General features: G+C 36.3%; 1 protein-coding gene across 3 annotated transcripts in view; it reads left to right on the top strand.

The window, feature by feature from the left end:
- The window catches only part of NALCN (sodium leak channel, non-selective), a 222,706-nt gene that overhangs the window by 23,169 nt on the left and 171,820 nt on the right, over nt 1–27,717 (top strand). For all 3 annotated transcript variants that reach the window (XM_059493793.1, XM_059493794.1, XM_059493792.1), the window contains 3 exons: nt 6,773–6,856; nt 8,460–8,599; nt 9,429–9,557. In XM_059493793.1, the coding sequence (XP_059349776.1) occupies nt 6,773–6,856; nt 8,460–8,599; nt 9,429–9,557 (353 nt within the window). The remainder of the gene's footprint in view (nt 1–6,772; nt 6,857–8,459; nt 8,600–9,428; nt 9,558–27,717) is intronic.

Here is a 27,717-nt window from a genome sequence, read left to right as displayed (position 1 = left end):
TGGAGATTTTTTTTTCTGTGCGCTTCCTGGAAACAGTGAGTGCTGTACCATGTAGGGGAATCCTATTAATCCTCCTGATCAGCCACTTCTAGATTTACTGAACCCTTAAGATGTTCCGGGAAGCCAAGTCAGCTAGTAAGACAATACCTGGGGCACTGATTACAGATGGCTAATGAGCAGATGGAGAGGGAAATGAAATTCAGGCTTTCAGTGCAGTAACCTATAAACTCTCTGCAGGGCATGTTGGCACCCTGCTGCAATGGTAAGGTGGTTTATCAAGAGAGTAGCCATATACTATATCAGCAAAGTTCCCTTCCTCAAGGGTTTAGGAGCCATATTTCTGTTGGACATTAGCATCTCTTCTCTATGGACTAGATATGAAGAATGTGCCCAGAGGCTCTCAATAGTGGTCAATCCAAAGTACTTGACACTGAGATGCTCTAAAATTTTGTGGGTGACACAGGTGGTCTGTTATGGCATTCCTTTCCACTGTATTGTGGAAACAGTTATTCCCTTCAATACTTTCATACTTTATGAAGTGAGTTGGGTAACACTGATGCTTGGCCCTGGTTTGGGGCTGGGGGGGGGGTTGTGTGGTCTTTTTGTTTGTTTTGTGGGGATTGTTTAACTTACCAGTTTTGGTTTAAAACACTGGTTTTTAACTCTTACTAATTCCCCTACCCCGTATTTTTTTTTTTTTTTACAGAAAACACTGAGATTATTATAGGATTATTAGCAAGTAAAATGGTCCCTGTTTGTCCATCTGAAAGTCTGTAGTTTTGCTTCACAGCCAGAATTGTTTCTTCCTTTACAGTCTTTTTGATTGTTTTTTTTTTCTGTTAAAAATAACATATGAAATGTGAACACTATAGTTTAATATCCACCCAGTATGATATGAAACATGAAATACTAAATTTAGTATAGTTAATTACATATATTAACAATAATCTAGTTTGCCTTAAAAACAGGTTTGAAGTTGTTCTTTAGTGAATAGTTGTTTAGCCTTGTATCTTTATTGGTGTTTCCTAAACAATCTGAAAATCTCAACAAATTCAATTCAAAATCAATTATTGTAATGATTGCAAAGGATGAAGTAGTGGTTCTTTAGTGATTATAGGGGTTTTGTAATAATCAATTGAAACCATGTTGTTGTGTGTCCATAGCATGTGTGGCATCATTCTCTTACCCAAAGGACTAGCAAGAGCTGTGTTTCATTGTATTAATTAAAAATAGAGTAATTTTGGGATTTGTGCTGTAACATCTAATGATTTTTTTCCTTTTTTTCTAGCATAGAACAGAAGATTACTCTCAATATTACATTATCTATTAGGAAAAAGATAAATTATTTACTATGGAACGTGTTACTTAAAGCATCTGATGGTGGAGCAGTTCAGTACAATGCATGAGTAGCTACAAATTGAACTTGTTTAGTTCAGTGATGATAAAGTTATGATATTATACTTGTAGCCATTCAGAATTAATTTTTACACAGAAATTGTAATTCCATTGGCTGTTTCAAGTCAGTTGCTGTTTTGTGAGTATATTTTATATAAGTTCCTTCTTTATGAATGAAGATACTTTATCATAAAGAAGACATGCAGAAAGTGAGAAGTTGTGTCATTCCCACATACATACATTGTTTCTTTTTTCCCCCTAATACAGAGTTTTAAAGTAAATATATTTTGAGTTATTTTGAAGTGATCCTATTACTGTTGTTGAGGACAAACTTAGAGGTGAGCAACTCATTTAAAATATTTCAGTCTTTCGTTAGTTATTAGCGTGGTCCTAACTAAGCAATTCACAATTGCGTTTGTTTCCTGCCCTTTGTTCGACACATGAGGACACTAGTGAAATAGTTTTAGTTTGAGGGATGGAAAAGGAGAATTGAAAACAGTCAGATGCAGTTTTCCTTCTTGATTAGGCCAGATGTCTTCATTGTCTTTACTGTGTGAGTAAAATATTGAAAGTGTTGGTCAGGTTGGGGGCTGGACTGGATTGTCCTTATTGTTCTGCTACTAAGCAGACTATAAATACAGGTTTTTTAGTAAATAGGAAAAGTTTGAAGCTGAACCAAAAATGTAAGGAATGTATTCCTAGTCTATGACCAGGTAGGAGATACATATGTATCTGCATATGCAAGGAGAGAGAGAGGTTAGGCAAGGTGCTCCCTTGAGCTCTGATTTAATTTTGTGTCCCACTCAGACCTCTGTGCCCTGCAGTGTTTGTGTGGAGTCAGAGAGTGGGGGAGGGAAGTTTGGTTTCCCTAACTCAGCTGTGCTCTCTCTTCTAGTTTGCTTTTTCTGTTATAATGAACACAGCATCTGGAGGGAAAAAAAATACACTCCCAAATTCTTAATTCCTCTATTCCTTCTATTTCATCCTGTTCTCTTTTTGTTGCTCCTAAAAATCTCCATTAATTTCAGCCTCTACACCTTAATGCTTGTTTGTAGTGCTTTACAAAGTAGTCCACAGGATGATCCGAAAGACGTACCAGAGTTGATGACATGCTTTGTTTAACTACTACCAGCACATGCAGGATCCAGTGATCATGATAGAATGGCACAGTAGCTCATTGTTACTGAGCTTGTTGGTCTCTCTGTGTTATCAGTATAGCGCAAGAGTTCTAGTGTCAGTACATTGCAAAGGTTCCACATTGCTAGAGCTTCATACCTCCTTGATGTCTCTTGTAGGCAGCTCCTCGAGGCACTGCCTCTTCCATGTCCTCACAGCAGCCAACTCACTCCAACTGCCCTCAGTCAACCAATCCCCTCTTTTATAACACTCTACTGATTGGCTACAGCTGTGGCCTGTTAACATCAGGCCTGCTCCTAATCCTTCATAATTAACCCAGCTGCAACTCTTTAGGGGATAGGATTACTTTCTATACTACCTTTATTTACCTATATTCTATTCCCCTACATCTCTGCATTCTTTCAGCTATCCTATTTGTCAGAGACTGTGAGGAAAAGTGGGAGACTAGGGTTCTAATGAGAGATCCAACACTGCAGGACTCCTTTCCAAATAATGGTAAATCTGATTATTCAGGGCAAATATCATATTACTTCTTTTATTTAGCTTTCAGTCATATTACTTCTTTTATTTAGCTTTTAGACAGTGTCAGGTGGAAAGAGGCAGGAGGGAAGGGTTGAGAGAACAGGTTGTAGTCAGGGATGAGAGGGAAACAAAAATTTCTGAAGGCAAGCAAGGAGGCAGAGGAGGCTGTTGATTTGCAGGGACTTGCTATTCATCCCAAGGTGTTCCTGAGGTGTTAGGAGACAAGCAGGGCAGAAATGACCTTGGGCATGTCTGTGCTGTCATCTAGCTAAGCTGTCTACCTTACCACTGAGATACTGAAATCACTTGAGAAAATTAGCAGACAAGCAGATTGCTTTATGCAGTTTGGGGATTAATTTAATAGAGATTTTGTTTTCAGCAAGGTTGATAATGAAATAAGCGTTTATTAAAAAATTGCAGTCTGTCTAGTCTTCCTTTCTTATATGAGTTAAACCCTAGTGGCTCTCATGGAGTGACTGCCTCAAGTGTTATTAGTTCTGTTTATGGTTCTCTCTATATTTTGTACTGACTCACATTTTCAATGCATTAGGTCTTAATTTTTTTTTCCACCTGTGAACTTGTTAATGGTTATTCAGGGCACCTAATATTGGCTACAGGCATTTTATCTTTAATGTGCTCAGCACAGTTGAGAAAGTGAATCTTCCGACACCTTGTGGTGCTTTATTTTGGAGGAGTGGCAAATGATTTTGTTGTCTAAATAGGCTGTAAATTGTGTTGCTGGAAAAGTTTTCAGGACTTGCTGTGCACATCAAGAATCCACTATCCACTGTAGGCAGTAGAAAGTCGGCAATTTTAATGACTTTAAGAGGTTTTGATTAGTGTACAAGGCTTCTTGTCTACAGTACTAATCCTTCATGTTCTGGAATAGTGCATTCAGAAAAAAATGCTAAATGAAACTTCATCAATAATTCTCAGATTTCAGCAGATACAATGGAAAAAGGTTATGGGGTTAACACATTGCAATACTTGAGCTATTTTAGGTACAATGTCACCAGAGGTATTTAAATGTCATTTATTTGTATTCCTTTCCAAGTCTAAGAGCTGTCATTGACCATGAGCATGGTATTTCAGCCTAAAGATTTTTTTCAAATGTGAATGAAACTCACTGTTCATTGCTATTAATAAAAATTCTAGCCTGTGTTTAGCCAGAATTAGATTTTTCATGGAAGTAGCACCTATATTCTGATTTTTGCATTAAGCAGAATGTGGTCGTGCCTTAAAAATGCTTCCAACAGCAACTAACATGCCCATGTCAATAGACAGAATAAAAGCATTAAAGATTTCCCACCACATCCATTGCCAGACAAACAGCAAATGACATTAATAGGATTTAGCTATAGCCTCTCTACATCAAAGTGGAAAGAGTCAGGAGGCCCCTTAAAAGGAGTAGTTTCTCCAGATGTAATTCAGGTGCACGGAGTTTCTGTGGGTGATGCTGAAAGCCGCCCTTACTGGGAGGGTGTAGCGGTGGAAGCAGGCTGGGTGTGACAACGAGAGCACTGAGCTGCTGCAGCAGCCTAAGTGGTGAGAAGACTGGAAAGGGTCATGACATCTTCCTTTGTAAAGAGAAAACAGCAAAGCTGCTTCAATCATACCACATCTATTGTGGAGAGAAAAAGCAATTTCTAAAAAAAGATTTGGCTTTCAGGGAGAACTTGGTGGGTTATTCAGAGGAGGATGAATACAGGGACTTCTGCCTAAGTTCATGCTCAGATCTGCACAGCAAAACTCAGGGAAGACTTTTTGTTTAGACAAAGGGTGCTTAAGAGGAGAAAAGTAATTTTCAAGGAGTTCTTCAGCAAGAGAAAGACCAATCAGCATTTTTGTTCAGAGCCACAATTGAAGGACTCAAGTAGCATGTTGATGCAGATCTCATTGGAGATTCGTTCCAGAGAAAGAGATTTAGAGTGTGAGTAGCCGATCTCTGTGGAGAAATAACATGTTTCTGCTTCACAGGTACTGAGCATAACCACTAAATAATTCAGTTCTCTCAGCCCTGAGTGAAGAGTTACTGATTAGCTCAGAGTTTATGTGGGGAACTAAGTCTACTTTCTTCAGGAATGACAGGCTAGAATTATGACGCAAAAGTTTCTGTTTTGTTGCTTCCCTGATTTGCGGTCTTCCTCCTCATAGTTCTTGAATTGAGAACTTTAACATCCTTATGTGTTAAAAATCTTTGTCCAAAAATAGTGCCAAAGTTCTCTGTTCCCTACTTCTGATTTGAAAATCACTTACTGTATTTTCCCTATTCCCTAACAGTTCACTTCTACTCTGAAGAATTTTTGCAGCTGAAATAAATTTTTTAAATGTATTTTGTCTCTATTTACACAATATATCATGCTGTCACCTATTGCAAGAAATAATAAATCATTTTTAGGATAGTGCATGCCACTGAAAATATTAGATTAAAACAAAACATCTTTTCTGTGCTTTTAGAATCAATGACAATGCTGAGACTTTAAAAAAAATATTGAAATAACTATAACTGAGATAAAGAAAAATGTTTATAAAGCCAGGACTCACATACAAGGCCAAAGTCCAGCAATGGCTTCAAGATTCTTGAGACATGAAAATAATTTTTCCCCAACTAGACTGTGAAAAGTGGATGTCAAACATTGCCATTTGCACGTGGAAGATCACTTAAGAGGACCCAAAGAGCCTATAAGACAGGGAAGACTTATTAAATCTGTGGGAAACTTCATTTAAAAAGGTGTGATTTTGTGTCCTGAGATGTGCTGTCATTTTCTCTGCATATGTTTCTACTTGAATGGGATATCCACTTTCCTTAGGTGTATTTTTGTCTAGTCTCCCTTTCAACAAGCTTCATCTCTCTACATGCATTTTTCCCCAACTTCCTCTGTGCTCCACAAGGTACACAAAGCTATCTAACACTCAGCCAAAATATGTCTAATAAATGTAGATATTTTTAAGTTCAATGTTTGAAGTGAAGTGTCAGGCATTAGCAGCCCAACAGAGAAGTGTTTTTATAGCTTGCAGTAGAGGGCATGTTGTCAGGAATGGTGTGGAACATGAGGTTATTGAAACATGCAAACTGGAACAGAGGTTGAGAATAGTGCAGAGTAAAGGAAACTGAGCTTGGATGCAGAATTCTCCATGCTGCCTTTTAGGAGTGATCTCTGGATTGGACTGTCACCAAAGCCATGTTCTGATGTTACAGTGGTTACTGTCAAGTGCTTTTGAAATAGCAAGGCTTCTCCAGAGCATGGAACATGATTGAGAACTAATGAAAAAATGAATGTAAAATGATACTGATTTAATTGAAGCTGTTCAACAATACTGAAATAATTGAATAGCACAATACTAGATTGCCAGCATTTTACACTGATCTTCCTGTGTAAATATTTTATAATGGAAAATACAATGGAAAAGTAAGTCCAGTGTTCATTTTTTTTGTGTGATTTTTGATTTACAGCAGTCTTTGTAAGGTTTTTTTGACACAAACTTAGAAATGTCATGCAAGAATGAAGTTAGTATTTATTCACCCACACAATGTGTATATATTTCCAGTATATTCTGATCCAGATACTAGTCTTTTGGAGTCTTTGAAAAGTGGCTTTTTAAAAATGCACAGGAAGAGCTGTGCAATTTTAAAGACATCTTCCAAGAGCTCTTACTTACGAAGTTTGTAAGTTCTGACAATAAACAAAATTAACCTCTTAGCTTTCCTTTCTTGTAGGGTGATAGCTCCTATGTAAAGGATCGTTGGTGTGTGTTTGATGGATTCATGGTCTTTTGTCTTTGGGTGTCACTGGTTTTACAGGTAATCATTTCACTTCCTTTTACAATTAATTTAATTGTATTTTAAATTAAATGTAATTTAATTGAATTTAATTGTGAAAAATACATGGCGCAATCAAATAAATGTGATTTGTGGAAGTAGACTTGTACATGGATCAAATTGTTTTAAAAAACCATGCTGAATCAACAGATTTATTTTGCACATTGCAGCATATCTGTATTAGTAGTAGAATTTATCTTGATTATTTTTTCTTATTTGATCTGAAGCTTGTTAACATAAACCCTGTGCAGACAGAAGGAGAAAGAGGATCTTCAGAGACACATTTCTCTCTTACTCCACATGACAGTTGTACTCATTTCCATCCAGTGAGTCTAGTAGGTGCCATTGTGACTATCTCAGGCACCTAAGGGAGAATTATTCCAATGGTAGATGTTTGCCATTCTGTAGTTGTAATGATATCCTGAGTGGAGTGGTTTCATACAGTGTCACTCATACCTAACAAGCCATTTTTCAAAACTCATATTAAAGCACAATGAAAAAAACCCAAACCATTTGGAAGCAGTTTGAACATTTTTTATAAAGCAAGGAACTTGGACTTTTTCCAAAAAATTGCAGCGTTAAGGTATAGGGGAAATTTTGTCCTGCAAATCAATCAGTCCTTAGCTGTAGCTGGTTTTCTGGATAAGAACAGGTTGAAAACTGTGACATTGAGCTTACAATAACATAAGGATTGTAAAAGTTCTGTAGTGATTGCTGTTAGGCACTTATAAAATTTCTGACAATTTTAACAGACATTGTAATTTTCCGCTTTTTACACAGGGGAGACTTTGGTACATCTTGTACACATGCAGAAGGAAGGTTGATTGTTACAGATAAGAACTGTACATTACCCAGTTTATGAATTGCCAGGTTCTCTCTCCATTTTCTTAGTACTTTGTACAAACATTAAATCAAGCAGTTACTCTCCAAGAGTGAGAGACAAGGATTAAAACAAGATATTTGCACCCAATCATTCAGCTAAATACTCTTTATTGAATGCATAACCTGTCAGTGTATTGAAGAAATGGTTCCCTGTCCTGTGCCTTGGCTGAAATTTATATTGTAAGTGTAGTCTAGGAAATGTACAATTTTGTTATGCACTGGGAATTAAATGGAGAACTTATAAACATGTTGCAACTTATAGGCAGTCTGTGTACATGTACTTTTATATCACAGTAAAAATCTCAGTGCTGTGCAATGTTAACAGATACTGATTTTCATATTGAAAATATATTAATACTTCCAACAATGTTGTGAGAAACATGTGGGGTAGGACTGGCACAGAAACAGGCAGCTGGCACAAGCTTGCATAGTCTTCTTGAGTTGTTTGCGACTCAAACTTAATGAACATGGGCAGAGTATATTTTCTGATTTTCATTACGGTAATTTAGAAGTGAGTTAAAGTATTTGGAAATACTTTTCTTTCTAATAAGTGTGGTAGAAATAAACTGTAAAGTAATCCAAGATTGAAAATTAAAATAAAAAACATGTATAATATTAATACTTTTAAAAGCTCTGGAAGTGAACACAGGAGCAGGACAGGACAGGGTCTTCAAGACAAACTGTTGATTCTTTTCTTTGTTAGGTGTTTGAAATTGCTGAAATAGTTGACCAGATGTCACCTTGGGGCATGTTACGGATTCCACGACCACTCATTATGATCCGAGCATTCCGAATATATTTTCGTTTTGAGCTGCCAAGAACTAGGATAACAAATATCTTGAAGTAAGTAAAGCTGTTGTCTGAAAAATAACAAAGCTTATTTATGTTTTGACATAAAAGACTGACTGTATAGTCAATCAACGACCCTTCATGCTTAATGGGCGTTTTTCTCCCGAGTTTTAGTTCTGGCTAAAAAATTCTTGTTATTTTCTATATTTAAGGAATCATTAAGTTTTTTAGAAAACAATCAGAAGTTTCAAATGTCTAAATAAATTTTTAAGTATTTTTGCTAATAAATGTAGCCAGCAATTTTCAACCAATGGCAGTAAATTCTGTTCCATTAATATGGCCATTTAATAATCAAAATGAATACCCTTAGTAGGGTGATATTTATAAATAACATTACATGAGCATATGCCCTGACCATTCCAGTTGCCCGTGTGCTTATGCTGGTGTGTATACAGAGAGGCAAAGAAACACGTGTAAGTGTGCTTGGTACAGCATGTAATGGCAAAAAAACATGTCATGGTAATGTGAAAGAGTTTTTGGTCTTTATTCGGTATCAAGTTTATTTCATTACTGTATCTTATCTGTATGAGTCATTAAATAGTATTTTACAAAAGCCAGATTTTCCACATTTTATTTGGGTGTTTCTCCCACCCTTTGCAGTTTTCAGCTGGTTTAATTACCCTGACTTAGTGACTTAGAAATAAAATCACAGCCCCGTTTTCTATTTGTGCACAGAGTGAGAGAAGTTTTAAGGAGAAATGTTCTGCAGGATGAAATACTGCTCTCTTTGCATGAGCATAATTTCTATTCTATAGATTCTATAATTTTCAGAGGAGGCTTCACATTGCCTGTGCTTTCAGTGACCTGTTTATCTTTTTGCCAGGCGTTCTGGAGAGCAAATATGGAGCGTTTCAATTTTCCTTCTGTTCTTTCTTCTCCTGTATGGGATCCTGGGTGTGCAGATGTTTGGAACTTTTACGTACCATTGTGTGACTGACGACACACAGCCCGGGTGAGTTCACCTGTGCAGGCATGATGTGGGCCTGTTCTTTCATTGCTTTTGTTTTATTTTAGTTGGCATTAGTAGATATAAAATGTGCTTGATAGATTAAAAGCAGTCCAGCAAAATATACTAAGGCAAATTGAGGAAACAAAAAGTAGAATTATGAAAAATACAAATTTTAAGTGTGACAGAGAGGTTACAATTTGTAGCATTTGGCTATGGTCTGACTTAGGGGGATGAGTGACTCTGTATGTTGGGTGGGGCATGGAGGTGACAGAGCAGGAAAGCAGAGGGGGCTTTTATGAAGAGCATTGGCACTTGTGGCCGACCTGGGTCACTAATGATTTATCACCTTTTGCACTCTTCTTTCTTTCCCTAGAATGTCTTTTTATGGGCCAAGACCTAAAGACAGCCTAGAATCATACAATCACAGAATAGTTTGGGCTGGAAGGGACCTTTAGCAGTCATCTAGTCCAATATCCCTGCAATGAGAGGGACTTCTTCAACTACATCAGGCTGCTCAGAGCTCCTGTCCAACCTGACCTTGCATGTTGCCAGGGATGGGGCATCCACCGCCTCTCTGGGCAACCTCTTCCAGTATCTCAGGCCCTTTCTGAAGTAATAATTCTCTGTGACCTGGTGCTCTGATTCAAAGACCCTTTTTTTCCCCAGCCTTTGAAAAATACTGATGATAAATATTTTATGCTGGTGATTGAGTATACATCATGTTCTTGATTCAACATGTACTTAACCACAGGATTATCTCAAAGTACAATGCAGCCTCTTGAGTCACTGAGATGGCTCACAAAATCTCAGATAATGTACTTAGCTGTCCTGTTGAATTGAGGGTTTGACTGTGTCCTTGAGTACCATTACATTGTGAGAAACATATTGCATCCGTTTCTTTGTTTGGTCCCTGTTCCTTTGGATAGGGAGGTGTTGCGTCTGGAGTTGTGGCCTTTATTTTAGTCAAAATTGGATCCTTTTATTCCTGTTTTGAATTTGTCAGAACACAAAATTAATAGAGTAAGCTTTGTAAGAAAGCAAAATACCACTTAATCTGCTAGTGAGCTGAATAAATTGCTGATGATTGCAAAAGTCTGTGTTAAAGCTTTTTCTAAAATAGAACCTAAAAAGTATCAAATATTAAATTAGAAGTGGCAGATACAAAAAAGGTTATAAAATCATTTGAGAACATGCCAGACCAAATACCAAAATATGGCATTTTGTTAAATTAAAAAGAAAATTACTTTGGGACATTTTCCTGATTATATAATCAATGATATAGTAAAATATGGAGCTGATCTTTGTATACTTCATGCAGATATGTTCTTTCATTCTAACTGTTCCTCTCTTTTTTAAGAGAAAATCTTTATAGCACAGATATTTTGACAGTTTCCTGTAGACATAGGGGAAAAAATTCTTTGTAAAAAATTTGCTTGTAGTAATGAGAAGGTCTGCAATTCTGTGAGTTATGGAATGTTATTTTAAAAAATTTAGTGGAATACACAATACAGGAAAGATGGGGCGTCATGTAATTGCTTGTGTCACTGAATATAACTTTTCCTTGAAATCAGCAGAAAAGGATAAAATGTGACATAGTAATGTTTGCCACATGGAAATTTAATTTTGTAACTTTGACGCTTCCCATAAAATTCTGTTAATTTTTTCTATACGTCAGGCTGCTCTCTGAATAAGTGTTAGTATTTTTTTTTTAATGGTATACAGAAACCCTTCAATTTTAGGTTTTTGAAAGGCTGGATTACAGGAAAACCTTAAAAGAGACAAATATCCAGTGTATAAAATAAAATTTAAAACCTGCCTAAATAGGGTTAAAGTTGGAAAAGTCAAGTGTGCATAACAGAGGGAATTTCGGACTTGAGGTTGAATATCTCACGTTAACTTCTTTTTCTTTCAATATCATCAAGTATATGTTTTTAGCTGTATAAGTATTAGAAATCTAATTTAAGTTACTTTTAAGGTACCTGGGATAGGCACCTTCAGTAAGCAGTTAATCACTTTTGCCATCTCCAGACCACACTTGTAATTTTAAATGGGCTCCCATGATTGTGTATGATGACTACAGTTATCCTGGACGCCACTTTTTTCCCTGAAAGTTGTTCCTCCAATTATTCTGATGAATGGTGCTCCTCCAAAGAACAAGATACTTTTTTTCTTTGTTATTGACATGTGGATGTATACCTCAGTTTTGGCATACTACTCATTCCTACTTTGAAAGTACTGATTTCCTCTTCTTGTCTGTAATACTCATCATTATATGTTGTGAAGACTTACACCTATTTGTTCCTGTTTTAAATTTTGAGGAATGCAGTGCAGAAGCTCAGGTTGGAGTTAGGGTGTGCCTTCTTCATGTAGATCAGGACTGACCTTCCTGGAGTTAGCTCCAGAATTTATAATTCCCACCATGGGCTAGAAAAATAGAGAAAGAAATAACAGTTCTGGTCAAAAAGAGGACAATATGGACAGATATTGGTCCAAAATATAGTTAGAAAGAAGGGGACGTCACTTCTGAATCCGGGAAAGTTTACTAGCTGGGATGTGATAGAGCACAAAAGTATTAAAATTGCCTTGCCAAATTTTACTTTTGTTTTGAGGTTCAGTTTCTCAATTTTATAATGAGGGTTAAACATTCCTCTCAGAGGTTGAATCTGTGTCTCTGTTTCAGGTGGCTCGGTTCCAGGCAATGGAGAGTGGCCAGAGTTGGCTGTACTTGTCCTTAAATAACTTCTGTCTTTAATGATACACAGCTGTAAATTTTCATTATTTTTTCAACCAGATCCTGGGCTCCCAAGTCAAGATTAGAAAAATGAAAACCATACAATTAGTGACCACCTGTGAGAGCTTTAATTTTAGGTGATTTGTCTCTTGTTATGCAGAACTCCATGGCAAATAGGAAGGGTAAAATCTTATTTTTGTGGTCAAGACTTCATCTATTTCTGACATTTTAGAAATCACTTTTAAGTCTACTGCCTTATGAATTATTATGGGAGAGTCAAGTTTAATTTTTAAATGGTATCTTAAAATCTTCCTGGTTTTTTTTATTTGAAAGGACATGGTGTCTTCTTCATACACTTATTGCCTCTTTGACTGCAGCAAGTTCTTTTATCTTTCCATCCTTCTCAATGCCCACACTGCCTGACCTCCTGTCTCTCCACCTCCTGAGTCATTTTCTGATGTTAGCTATGACAAACAAAAATACTGAAGTGAGCTAACCACAATCTGAGTTTTCATTCTGCCTGAGAAATCAGCAAAATCTGACTTGCTTACAAAGGCTGAAAAGTTTATTGTTGTCGTTTGATAAGTCCTTTTTTTCCTGTATTCTTACAGTTGTCTTCCCTATGAGGAATATTGTCTTCTTCTTATACAATTTTATTACTCTATTTCCTATTTAAGATAAGTGATTATGACTTGTCTTTTTTCTACTATATTGTAAAATTTTTTTCTTGATGATGTCTTCAACTACTGTATCTTTTCCTGTCAAGAATTGGTATATTATGTAGATTTCCATAGTATCGATCTTCTTTAGTTGCTTAAAAGATGGTGTGTTTGAAATATAAAATCCAATTATCTTGATAAATCTATATATTTTAAACAGTTTGACAGGGTTGGGTATTTTTGTTTGTGTTTTTTTTGTTGTTGTTGTAACTGAGATTAATTTCAGAGATATACAATATAAGGTGAAAATAGTTGTGTTCCCAGATCTACTGCAATTTACTCTTGGTAACCTCCAGTATACAAAAGGTACTTTCACACAGTACAGCAGAAAGAAACTTCTTCTATATCAGTTCTGTAGCTACTTAGTGCTTTCTTTATTTTTGCTCCCAAGATACATTTGACTATGCAAGAATAATTCCAAAGCACATGATCAGTTTATATGTGTTCCACAACAGTAAATTTTCCTTTTGTAAATCTCAGTCTGCACTGGAGCTAAGGGAAAGGAAGTCTCATCAAAAGAGAAAAAGCTAATATGGCTAACTGCCATAAATTGTAATAAATTGTAGTACTCAACTATTTTCCCAAAGTCATTCTTTAAGGTGCCTCTTTTTAACACTTCTGATAAGGTATAGGCTGAATATTTCTGTAGGCCTGTCTGCCTGTTACCATGGAGGTCAATTTAAAATCCTTCTTTGCAAAGTTTCTTGTTTAAAGCAGGAGATCCCCAGGAAAACAGATAAGAAAAGTAATTACTGAGTAATGGAAAGATCTAAGAGGCTTCTGGTCATCTGTCTATGGATAAGCCACGAAAATGACAGAAAACAGCTTCAAAGACTGAAGCTGAAAGTTCGCCACAATATCTAATAGAGGAAATAAACACAATTAAAAAGAACAAAAGGAATTTGAGATTCTGTCTTACATCAGCAGTGGGAAAGTAAGAATGAGTAATTAGGTTTCTGAGAAAGGGAAGAAATCAAAGCCCAAGCTCAAAAAATCAGTGTAATGGGACTTCTTTAACAGAGCACATTAATTTATTGATTTTAGTGGACAACCAGATCTGCTTTATTATTGTCTTTGAGACTTATTCACAGTCTCTCTTACTGGTAGCATGTCTAGGATAAATTCCTCAGGGACATGAGAAATGGAAAAAATTTACTTTTCCCGGCCTGATGTTGTTTAAACCCCAACCAAAACCAATTAAAATACAGCATCAGTCAAAAAGGGAAGTAATTCAGTTTACTTCATGTCAGAGGAATGGATGAGAGTGCTGATGTGGGAGCAGTATTGGTGCCTAGGAGAAAGAGCCTTCAGGAGTTGGGCTCTTGTCACTTTCACGGGGCATGTGATTTCTAAGCAGAAATCCTGTTTTTTATTAGAATTGTGATACGGATATTTACCCAAAGTAATTACACTGTTAATTAATTTCACATATATTTTACACTGTTTTTGTTTTTCCAGCTCAGTTTTAAACAAAAATATGACTTTTTAGTGATGGTCTAGGATAGAATGATGAGAACCCAATTATTTCAGCTCCTGGTGGCTCAGTAATGACATGTACTTGTTTGTATTACGATTTGGAGCAGTTTAAGTTTACACAATTCTCTGTCTCAGTGCAGACATCAAAGTTGATTGAATTTCTTCTCAGCTGGTCAATTTTTATGAGATTTTTTTAAGAATAAGTTTTTTTGAGTAAACTAGAGTGGATTTTTTACATTATTTGGAAATTGGCTCAGTATAAATACAAGAATTTGAATAACATAATCTCCTCTTTGCTGTAGGGAAAGTTTTATATTGAGCCACAAGATTTTTACCTGATAATCACTGTACAGAAATGTCTGGTGGGTACTGAGCTTTCCATGGAAACCAGGAGGAGACCAGGATTCCAGAAGTCAGAATTTCCTCCAGTGTATCACAAAATTGAGGGAAAGACCAGACATTCCCAGAAAAATGGAATCCCAAGAGTGATCTCCCCTGAATCTGCCTGATGAGTGATTGGGTAGTGTTTGATTTCTTAAACATGAAGGAAGCTAGGAAGATTCTCTTATTTTATATTGGAAGAGGAATCCAGACAACTAATAGAGAAGGCTGTGGATGCCCTGACATTCACAGATGATATATCAGTACATCCAATTTAACCTTGAAATGCTGTGCAAAAGAATCACTTCTAGATGTGCAAACATTTGTAAAGAATGCTGAGAGAGAATTTTGAAAGAGATCTGTTTCAATTTTGTTTCACATCTCTTTTCATGAGTAATCTGTGTAATACACTATTTTGAAAACCAGAGGACTGTTTTCAGTTTTGTATTGTTGCCTGGAAGCTGAATGTGATGCCTAAATTCTATTCCTCTCCCTTGGATTAATGCAATTCAGTAAGGCCTAGGAAATGCTGGAATTTTCATCCATCCCAAGATATTTGTGAGCACACTGAAGCCATCATCTCAGCTATTTTATTAGTTCTGAGAACTTGTGGAGAGTGAGTGGGAAGCAGGAAAACAGTAGAAGTCTATAAAAGGAGGAAGGAGACAGGACAAGAGAAGCCAGGGAATTATATCTGGGATACTTAGGCTTAACTTCTTTCCCTGAAAGAATTCTGTGGTAAACAAAACTTTTGTAAGCAGTTGGAAGTGAGTAGGAGCTAATATGGATTTCTAAAGGATGAACCATGTCAAACAAATATAACTGCCTATGGCAGTATAACAGCCATGTGAATTGAATGTCATATTTCTTTAGTTTAGAAAGGCTTTGTAGCAGTCTTACAGGACATTTTTGTAAGCTGGCAGGAGAAACATGGTTGAGGTGAAAATATTCATAGAATAGGTCCAAAACTGCTTAAAAAACATGCTCAGTGAGATGCTATTAATATCAGAACAGAAAGAACAGGGATCCTCATAAGTCTGCCATGTGCTTTGTGGAGTTTCATTAATATCCTGCATGGTGGTACACTTATTGCACTGAGGATGATGTGAGGTTGGGAAGGACTGCCCGTGTTTCGAAAGACAAGATTAGAATGACAACAGTATTGAAACATTGAAGAAATGCTCTGAAAAGTTGGATGAAAGGCAGCAGGGACAACATACTGCACTTAGGAAAAACCAGCTGTACAAATACAGCATAGTGAGTCATGTGGAAAAGGTAGTTCTGCATGAAGTGATTTAGAAGCATAATGGAGGAATGGAGATCAACAGTACTGTGTGCATGTAAAAATGTAAAATTGTAGTATCTTACAACATACGGGCATCGTCTGGAGAGAGTCTAAAGGAGGAAATATATATAGAGAGAGTTCAGAATTGATAAAGAGTGTTCAGCAGTTTTTTGACTTTAAAGAGTAGTAGACATCACAGGTTTTGTGTGGATAAGCACTTTTGCACAAAATATGGGAATATTCTGTGCAAAAGAGAATATGGTCACTCTTTCTGTAATACACTGGAATAAGAAGTGCATGTACAAAATTTCAGGATGAAAATTTCATGTTAGACAGGACATTAAGAAAAAAGTTTGCAGTGGTAGGTATAAAGTTGCACCTATTTCTTAGACAGGCTCCCAGTTTCACTCCTGAGGATCTTTAGAACAGCCTGTGGGAACTTCTCTTGGGAAAAGTAGAAATAGACTGGGGCAGTAAACTATATTTAATGTCCTGTAGAGTGTTCGTATCCAACCTTATTTTTCTGTGATTTTATGTAGTCCTTCTTGACATAACAAAGGGTCCAGAACATCTGAAGAACAATTTGCCTTTGCTACATCCCTTTTAAAGGGAGGCACATTGGAAGTGAGGAGGATTGGATGCAGAGCTATTGTACGTTAGGACAGAAGTGAGAGAGTGGCTTCCTGCAGTTTTTTATTGTTTTATCTCTCTTTGTGTACCAGCTAAGGTGAGAGCCTATTCATGAATGTTCCAACTTCATTTTTCATCCTACCCCACATGGAAAGTCCAAACCTCCCACCAAAACATGCTTTTTACTATCAGAGGTGCTATCATTAACTTTTTTGTTCTAGTTACATAAAATAAATTTGTACTCACTCTTTACATATGTCTCTTATCACTGGCTTAATGGTTTGGCCCTCACTCCCCTGCTCACTCTCTCATGTAAGATACAAGAGTTTTTAATAAATTTCAAGAAAATCCCCCAAATCTGATGTCACTCCTTAGTGTGGAAGACCTGCCTTTATACTCAGTGAACTACGCTCTTTGTACTTGGCACAAATGCGTACCACATTCACTTTTTTTCCAGTGCCTAAAATACTTGCCACCCTTTTGTCCCTGTTGTAGCAGGCTGTGCTGGGTTCACTGATGTGTGATTTGACCAGTTTTCTTCACAAATTCCTACATCACTGCCACCTTCTTCCTTTCAGCTCCTTGTCTTCATCTCCAGTTTGCCTCAAATAAAGGCTTAGTGTCCTCATGCCTTCTCCTTCTTAGGGGCACCTGCCAAGGCAGCAGGAGCAAGAGTCATTACCTGGTACAGTTTAGCCTTTTGTGCTGTCCGACTCTTTTCTTAATTGTCATGTCCATTGCCCAGCAGCAGTATTAAAACTCCTGTACAATTATTGTACACCTTCTACCTGGCAAGTTAATGAGAAGGGCTTTTCAGCTGCTATTTGAGGACAAAGCTTTGGTTACAATCTGTCAATGTCTCATTCAGTTTTTCTTCGGAGCTGGAGGTAGCCTGAAGGCTTGAAGGTTAGACCAATTTGAGATTTTACATTTGGGTCTCTTGGAAGCCCAGCAATATTTTAGATCCCTGAAAAAGTTATTTGACCTTACTGTAGGTCTGCAGCTGTGTATTTTAATACTTCTCCCTGCAATGCCCTGACAGAGAAGCCCTTTCACAGCAATCCAATTTTGGCAGTAAGTCTTCCTGCCTACTTTGAGTACCAGTCATGCTATCAACTGGAGATATCAAGCTGCTTTCTCCCAGGTAAAGTGAGAGCTTTGGTGGATGGGCCTTGTCAGATGGCCAGTCACCAAATGCTGATTTCCTTTTTGAACTAGCTGGATGATGCTGAAATTTTTCTCTTAGGTGCTCAGTGGTAGCAGCCCCTTTTTCTGGGTTAAGTCACATCTCCTGCCATTTCAGATGTTTGTGACTGGTGTGTGTAAATGCATTTGATGAAGGCATCCTGTGTATGGTCTTCACACTTTGCAACACGACCTTTAGGAAGGAATTAGTTTTGCATGTAGTTCAGATTTGGATTCAGGGCAGTATTTTCTTATCATGCTGAAGATCACCCTGTCTGGTGCCTAAGGAAAAAGTCTAGTGAGATAAAACTGCATGTTGCAGTGGTCCAAAGAAAGAGTCAGGAAAACTTTCCCCACTCATTGGATGCAGCTAACTCTGCTTTGTGGGTGAGGCATCCAAAAGTGCAAGTAAACTTTGATGGAAGTAATTCCCAGATGAACTTCAATCTTGAGATTTTCAAATCCTACAGTGCAGATTATTTGCCTTGTGTTTTCCTTATAGTGGTTAGACAGCAACTTAGAAGATATTTTTCTATATTTCATCCAGAGAATTCCAATATATAACATTAAGATTTTTTGGAGTGGTCCTGAGCTTCAAAATCACCAAATACTTTAAAATAACTTGGATACAGTCTTCAGCTTAGATTGTTATACAGATTTCAGTTCACGATGTTGCAATTTAAAATACAAGAGAGGTGGGTTTTAATCTTTCTTCTAAATACTATAAATTAATGCTGTTTTGGATTATAACAGTACTATATGTATGAGATCAATTCAACTTATAAATAAGTCTAATTTAATGTACCTCAGTGACATGCAGATTCATGCAAGCTAGCTGGATTTGATTTTAACTCTTCCTGTTTATGTCCTGTATATTAAGCACTTAGAGTGACAGCTTCCTTCATTGTGTAAATGCCATTAATTCATGTTATTTTGATTCTTCTGAAATAAGTTGTGCATTGGCATACATATCATGCAATTGCCATTTGAATTCAGCTGTGTCAGGACTGACTGTTGCAGCCACAAAAATAGGGTGTCATAGAGTTATGTCATGTGGAATTTGACGAAATCTCAAACTAGTACTGTTTGTGCATGTTACTTTATAAAAAATGCATACTGGAACTTCTGATATTTTCTTTTTTGAGCTTTTTTTCTAGTACTTGTATGTACATTTCAGCACTTTCCATAGGATATATTTCTTCTTTTACTCATTTTTCTGTGGTGAACTTCAGTGACTTAGTTGTTTTGAAGGGTAATGGCTGAGTAAGTTGAATTTAATTTCCTCTAATGCCAGTAACAAGTGATCAAACCAATGGTTTGTCAGATTTGTTGAGTACCTGCAGCCATCCTGTTTTCATTTGGGCATTCTCATTTGGTTCTTTTCGTGACACTGTTGTCTTTGTGTAACATCAGTGATCTGCCATGGGAACAGAATCATCTGACTTTGATGTTAACACCTGTGCTAGGAATCTAAATACCCTGAATTTCCTCTCTAGCTGTCAGAGAGAGAAGGGTGCCTCAGGTGTGGAGGAACCCACTGACCTTGAACCTCTGGAGTTGTATTTCCCTCTCTCTGTCTTCATTGCCTAAAATGAGGTAGGGTAAGTCAGGACATCAGAGCTGCAGTCTTTACTTGTGCAGCTCCTTCTAGGGGTTCAGCAAAGAGGTGTTGGATCTTTGAACTTTTGCACCCTGAAGTGTGAGATAAGGTTAGTGATTTAATCTGAATCTGTTCAAAATTCCTGTGCAGTGCGTAGCAATAGAAGCAACATCAAAGGTACATTTTTAGATGCTAACTTAGGTCACATGTGAAATGAAAAAATACTACAATCAAAATCAAACCCAACTTTACTCAGTGTTGCTGCCTCACATAATAGGCAGTCTGATGTGATGGTGCCTTATTACTGAATATGGGCAGGAAAAGAAAGTGCATAAGTTTTCTTAATTTGTTGAATAAACATGTAAGTAATTTTTGTCTTCTAAAATGGGAAAAAAACTAAGATTATCCAAGTTTCATCCACAGACTCCAATTGGCAAAAAAAACCCCTCCAACACTGGAGCCTGAAAGTGAACAGATAAATAGTGAATAAAAGATCTAAACTCAATTGCAAGATATTAAAAAAGTAATTTACATTGGGGAAAATTACTGAAAGAAAATACGTTAGCAGTAGTAAGATATTACGGTATCTATATATTGATTTTAAAATTAAAAGTAACTATTGTATCATCTAGTCAGGCTTCAATTTTTTCCCTTCTATGACACCATATAGCTTGTGTTTGACTCCAGTGCATCTCCTAGGTGTGTATCTATTCTTGACTGGTTTGCAGAAGAACAGCATAAGCAAGGGAAATTTTTTTGTTTCTTACAAAAACTATTTCACTGTTAAGAAGTGTTCCTAATTCATCATTTTAATTTGTCTGGTTTCTACTGTTAGCTTTCTATTCTTGTTATAATTTTTTATGCCAGATTACACAGAACCTTAATTCCTAGTATTTTCTCTGTGTGAATCCACTTAGAACAATTGAAGCACCTTTCAATATGTTTTTCAATAAACTAACATTATTCAGCTCTTTAGATCTTTTTCTGCAAACCATCTTCTTCAATGTTATAATTTTTTTTCTATTACTTCTTCAGTTTTTAAAATATTAAACTGTGATCAAAAATCTGTATGTAATACTAATCATGATTCGTATAAGTTTCATGTGCAGAGGAACATTAATTCATTATTGCTTATGTGTGTACAGTCTGGAGAAGCAGTTTTTTCTTGCCATGATGTTATTGGGACTAATATGAGAGGATGCCTTGTTATATCCCCTCATCTCAAATTTTGTGTGGCACCTATATTCTATAACATAATATTTCCATCCTCTTATCCCTTTTAATGCATAGGCCACAGGCCAGTGATCCTGCCATTATAACCTTGCATTTGGCTGTATTAAAGCATATTTTAGGTTATTTGATCAAGCTAACCAAGTAATTCTGATAACTTGTCATAATGCCTTGTTCTTATTGTTATTTATGTTTCTGTTCTTATTCTTATTTTTGTATGGTTTTCCCTCATTGATTCTGGTAGATAATTTCAATAATTTCACTAAGAAGTGTTTTTGACATGTCAGTTAATCAGTTTTCAGCCCATTTAGCTGGTACTTTATTGATATTATATAGTGCCAACTTTTTAATCAGTCATATGTTACCAAATTAATTGCTTTACAAAGTCCAAGATAGGCAATTTCATTTGACAAATCTGTAATCTTACAAAAATCATGTTGCTGTGATGAGTATTATTTTCTCTAAATCCATTCTGGCTGCCACTTACTACATTAATGTTCTTTACTCTTTACCAACTAGACTTTTTATCAGCTCGCTCTTTCTTTTGTCTTGCTTGATGTTAGGCTAAGCACTTGAGCTGCTTGTTCTTTAAAAATTAATGGCACATTAGCATTCTTCCGGAATTTCCCTGCTATTTCAAGATTTATCAAAAATTAATGGAAGAGATGCCCTCGGTTATTTGGGCTTGTTGATTTGAATATAATTATCCCTAGCAGATGCTGTCTGGTATTCTTTTCAGTTACTAATTCTTGATTAGTAGAGCCTGTGTTTGCCAAGCTAAAATGTAAAATATGGAACGTTGCCAAAGCTTAAGCTTTGTGCTTATGCTGTTTGTAAATCCATGAGTCCTTAAGCATGCCCTATCTTATCTTTCAATATGATAAAAGTAATTAATAGATATAAGACAAAATCTGTTACCAGAAAGAGTTGAAGGCTTTATAGTTATAATTACAGATATAATTATGAGCAACATTAAATATGGATGAAAACTTTGCACTTACAGTTTAAAAGATAACACAGATTTTGTTGTTGGATTAAAAACAGGAAACTGGCTCTGAAAGTATGGTACATGAAACCTTAGATTTAAATTTGACCAAAAGTAAAATATTTAAAAATTACCCTTGGGAATACTCAGGAATATTAAGATTATAAAACATCAGAGGAAGAATTGTGCCTAAGCAAATCTGCAGTCCTTAAACCAGAGAGGTACTCTCTGACATTTCTTTCATTTTCACCCATGATTTTGGATGACGGTCCTAGATTCTCTCGAACCTGTAATGGCTCCAGCAGCAGCATGGTTCTAAGTTGCCATCTCTTTCTGCACAAATTAGAAGGTGTATCAGTAGAACTCAATTGCAGTATGGAGCCATTTCACTGAAGTTAACAATCATATGTGTGTCTCACTGCAGGGACAAGACTGAGTGCAAAGTTGAAAAAATTATGCCCAATCATAAAGACTTACTACTGCAAATTTTAGAGATATCAATATCCGTGATTTATTTGTTAATTTTGTCCCTGTTAAGCTGAGATCGTAATGGGGTAATAATTATGAAAATAGTAAACAGAAGACTTTGTGATAGAAACAAAGCTGTTACAATTATTATAGCACAATATTGTTTCTATTCTAACAATTGTGTAGAAGCAGCTGTTATTATTGTTTGGCCTGTAAAAAGAGCACTAGTGTAAGGAAGTAGTCTAGGAGCTATCTCTTAACAGCAGTTGTATGTGCAGAGTTTCCCACTCTGGGAAACTCTACAAAAGGAAAAGAAGAAGGAGAAAAATACTTGATTGGATGAGCACATATAAAAGGAAAAATCAAAAGAAATTTGCCTAGGTGCTTAGATTGTTTTCACAGTCACTATGCAACAAATAAACTTTAACCTTTCTCGATTTTACTTTTTGCAAGGAATAGGGTAAAAAGCAAGCAATTTTCCATCTAGGCTTCCTGTCTTTCAACTTCCCAAAGTTTCTGAAAACAAATGTAACTTGGAATACTAAATAAAAATTCAAATATTTTTTACTACCTAATGGTATCATCAGGTGCATAGCAATTGCCATGAATTATCTGAGCCTTTAAGAGGATAAGGTCTAATTAGAAAAGTAGTTTAAAACTTCCTTTCTGCACAATGTTTCTGTATAATATTGTCATAAGAATCTTAACCACAGATTTTCTCATTTCTATTTGTATAAAATTACAGCAATTAATTATAGTTATGCCATGAGTATTTTTTTCTTTTTATCTCTGTAAATTCTCTTCCTTAAGGAAAGTCTTTTGGTTGGAGAACAAGATTATATGCTCTATAACTGGCTGAAGGTGCAGGGGGAAAACAAACTAAGTCTAAGGACTTGGCTGATCATAGAAAGTGCCTTTTTTTTTTTTTAGCTTGGAGGGTTTTTAACTTGATGCACTTACCCATGGGCAGGCATTTGTGTTACTGATATATCCAAGATGCTCAAGTAGGACACAGGGCTCTCAGAGACCTGGGACCTCCTAGATTAGCATCTAAATACTGAGGGCTACCATGAGGCATCCCCAAGGCAGCAGTAGTCAGTGTGAGGAAAATAAAATTGAGTTACAAGTTTTGGCTATTTACATTGGCTCAGTTGTGGGAGGGAGCTTTAAATGTAGAGTGTGAAGTGTTGGTGATTAAACAACTTATTCTGCATTTGGTGTGACAATCTCTTCTTTTTTATTCATTGAAGTAGCAATATATTTGTAAAAAAGAAGTTTTTATTCGCTACCCTAGTAATTAGCATTTTCTATATCAGATTTGTGACCTGAGAGGTTCCACTACTATTAATACACATCTACACATATTTTGCTTTTGTATTCTGTTGTTTCAAAAAAAGCACCAAAACGTTGTTAAAAACAGAATGCTTATGACACAGCTGACCTTACTTTCACAGAATGAATTCAGCTTTTAATTTACATCTCATTTCATAAAATACTGATATAAGATAAAATTTAAAGCTTTAAAAAATAGGTTTGTGGACTATAATAATTAGGTTGAATAGTGCAGGGAAGTTGTTTTGTGGTAGTAGATGACCCTGATTTTCAGAATAAAGACAAATTATTAGATATCATTGACCTATATATGTAAGAGAGCTGTGTATTAATATTCATCAGATAACTTGTCTAAAGTCAATGTAGAAATACAGTATTACTTCATCAGAAAGCATTTACTGAGAGATCCTAGCTCAGCATTCATTTAATTTGAGCTTCAGGAAAAAGGTCTGTGTAACATGGAGTTCTCTGGATTTATTTATTTATTGCTAGAGTCTCACTAGCGTGGTGCTTTTCCCTTGTGTTCTGGCAATATGGCAAAGCAGAAGCATCTCTTCTGAAACATACAGGATTGGATTATTTTTTTCAAAATTGCATATTCAGTTAGATGTCTAGCAAAAGAAAAAAACTATAATTCTTGATATCTAAAGGAAAAATTTTTATCAGTCATCTGATCTAAGCTTATTTGTTATTAGTACTTTCTATACAGCAGTGTCCATTTTTGTTTAGGTTCTATCACTTTCTGAATTTATTGCTTGACATTAAATCACAGTTATTGAGAGTAACCTTTAAAGTCTTCAGAACTGCATAATCATTCTCTGTTCTCAAAGGTTTTTGTTCTCCTTCATCATATGCTTGGTGTGATTTTGATGTAGCTGGGTTCATAGGGTCCCCCAGGTCACTAATGGAAATGGATAGCACAGAACACAGTGCCAATTCCTCTGAGCCCTAGTTAATGTATTGCTCCCTCTTTGGAAGCTGCACCATTGCTACTTATTTGCATCATGATTGACCAGCCATTTTTATGTCTGATATAGTATTTTTAACATGCAGTAGCTCTTCAGTCAGCAGCTGGGCAGCCTGGTTTTGTGCAGGGACAGACACAGGGTTCCTTTTAACAAATACAGAAAACCTTTCAGCTCCAGTTAAGTAAGTTTTACTTATTAATTTCTTTACCTAATCAACCATTTCAAATTATTCTTTATACCTTATCAATAAATCAATAAGTAGACTACTTAGGTTTTGTTTTGAGCTTTTTTTTAATTTATTTTCTGGATCTAGAAACTGCATAAGAAGCTTTCTGGTGTTATCCTAGAAAATTAATAGAATACCAGAATAAAAACAAAATCCCTTTTTTCCCTCTCATCTCTATTTTCATTAGAGAAAGTCAGGCTAGCAGAAAACAGGAAGCTAGAATCTTCCATGGTAATTTGTCTCTTAGGGTGTGAAAACCCCTCTTTGAAGAACTGCTGTAGTAAGGAGAAGGTGCTGAAAGAGGGAAATGTTCTCACATGAGCACATGGTGGTTGAAAGACCAGTTTTGTAACAGATGCCATGGAAAACAGGCACTGTACTCCCAAGAGATATCAGTTCATGTCCTTCCTGTGGTATACATATGTATGTAATCATAACATTCTTCAGGCACAAAACATGTCAGAGTAACAGTCCTGTGTCTTTTGCAACAATCTTGCTATTGAAGGATGCCTATCAAGTGAAGTGGAGTCATTATCTCCTTCCTCATCCTTGGTTTTCCTGTGGAGAACTGATTTCTCAGCTTGCCTGTTGGGTTGATGCTGCACTCCACAGACTCTGCACAGAAATATTGTGGGACTATTGGGACAAATTATTTCTTGTTCATAAATTTATCTAGGCAATTTATCCTGTTCAGCAAGACATTTAAGAACATTGCCTAATTGAACTTTTGAGATGCTTAAAACTAGTTATGGGCTTAATCAGTATCTCAGTACTTAATTGATACTGAGTATGGCCAATGGGGAATAAAATTTAAATCATCTTATATTGAAAACACCTGGTGATATTCTAGTCACTTCTAGATATCTAATGTTCTCTAGTCCATGTGTACCAGTCTATGCTTATTTATTGTCTTGAGGCAGAACACAACTTGCCAAGGGACAATGAGCCAAAAAGGCCTTTATCTGTACAGTTACTATAAGCAGAGAGACTTCATTTTTAGCCTAAATCATACTCAGTGCACAGAGACAACTTTTTTTTTTCCTTTAAGAGGAGGGTAAACAAAAAAAATTATCTAAGTTTAAATGAAGCACTTAAGTGAATGCTTTGCATTGCAGTGATTGAGAGCCAGCAATGCTTTTAATAATATGCCCTCATGCTGCTGCCCTCTTGGAATTTGAGGGATTTTCTAATGCAAGCCATAATGTGTAATTAATTGGCTACCAGTAGCTGAGGTTCTGAATCTGCCTGTGCCAATGAATAATTTTAATTTCTAAAAATATATGTAAAATATCGTTTTATGTTAATCCCATATATGATAATGGCTTTTGGATAGCAGTATCATAAATCTAACATAAAGCATGAAACTGGGTATGAATTAACATCTAATGTAAAGAAATTAGAGTGAACAGATTAATTTTGAAATACTTGAATGACATGTGCTGAGCATGTTTACAAACCTGGAACAAATACACATATGCTTGTGGATCTGTCTGTCTTTTTAGTTATGCACACTGCTACATTTCAGGGTGTTCTTTAAAACTCCATCTGGAATTGTACATGTCTGTGTGTGCAGCCATGCAGATATATATGTCTCTCTGGTATCATAAAGAAATGGCTACAGGATAGATACCACAGTTATTATTTATCTGCATTTATAATTGCCTAGGAAAAAATTTTGTAGGATGTTTTGTTTTCGCACTGACAGGTTTCAAATAATGTAATGCTATTCCATGCAGTGTATAAAAGCAATAAAAAAAACATAATTAAAGCTTCTGTTCACCCAGTTTAGTTGTTAAAATACTTCTGTGAGTTAGATTAAAGGAAAAGGACTTTCAGAAGAACAAGAAGATACTAATTATATTAAAGGGCAGGCTGAAAAGTTCCACCTTTTCTGTGGACAAGCGAGATAATTTGAAATTTTGTATTTTAAGACACTGGTCGATGCCTCTGGATAACAGAGTGAATACAACAGCATTTTTTTCATAACTTTCAGCAATTCATTTCGGGTGTTTTTATATCAAAAGTTTGTGCTGTGACCAGGAAGTCAAAATTAACCTGAAAAAGAATGGAAAATGCTATTGACTTTTTTTTTCCTGAGACCAGAACTCATTGTGATTAGCTTTTCATGTCTGATTTGAAATTGCCCTAGAACTGAACCAAAAATCAGGATTTTTCATTTGCTAGATGAGAGAGTACAAGCAGGGAGAAAAACAGTTACTGCTTAGCTGTGTGCTCATTCAGCAGAGTTGGAGCCTTATTTGGACCTTTCTTCTCTTGAGTTTGCCCAGCAGCCCCATAGCACAAGTAACATAAATCCCTATTTCTCTGCTGTGTTGCTTTGCAGATCCTAGCCGGGACCTGCTCAGGGTGGAGGAGGTGGTTTCCTAAGGTTACCTCTTAACTAAACTACTTCTGCGAAAACGGGGTGATCAGTCTGTGGCGAAGGATTGTGTATTGTGATGATTAACTAGGCACTGTAAGAGATTAGGGGGAATCAACTGCCTAAGCTTCTCCTTCCCAAAGTTTGGGAGTATTTAGATAACCCATATTTATATATTTATAACCCATAAGCATATATTTATTGGCACAGAGAGCAACAACCTTGTCCTCCTTATCATTTTAGTTTCTGTGGCCCTTAGTGCTGGGACTAGCTAAATTCCTGTTGTGCTCCAGTGTGACAAAGCCTCCAGCAACTCAACCACGGCTGCTAGAGAAACTGGAAAAACAAGTGGTGCTCAGCCTCTGACTGTAGGGGGTCAGAATCTAAGAAAATAAAGATAGTGTAGAAAGTAATCTTACCCCTAAGGAGTTGCAGCTGGGCCAATTATCTAAGATTGGGAACAGGCCTGGCTTTAACAGGCCACAGTTGTAACCAATGAGAAGAAGAGTGCTATAAAAGAGTGGGGTGGCTGGTTGAGAAGAGAACTGGAGTCAGTTGGTTACTTGG

This window comes from Ammospiza nelsoni, chromosome 2 (genome assembly GCF_027579445.1).
Source record: "Ammospiza nelsoni isolate bAmmNel1 chromosome 2, bAmmNel1.pri, whole genome shotgun sequence".
Taxonomy (NCBI): domain Eukaryota; kingdom Metazoa; phylum Chordata; class Aves; order Passeriformes; family Passerellidae; genus Ammospiza; species Ammospiza nelsoni.
This window is presented reverse-complemented; position numbering and strand designations above follow the sequence as displayed.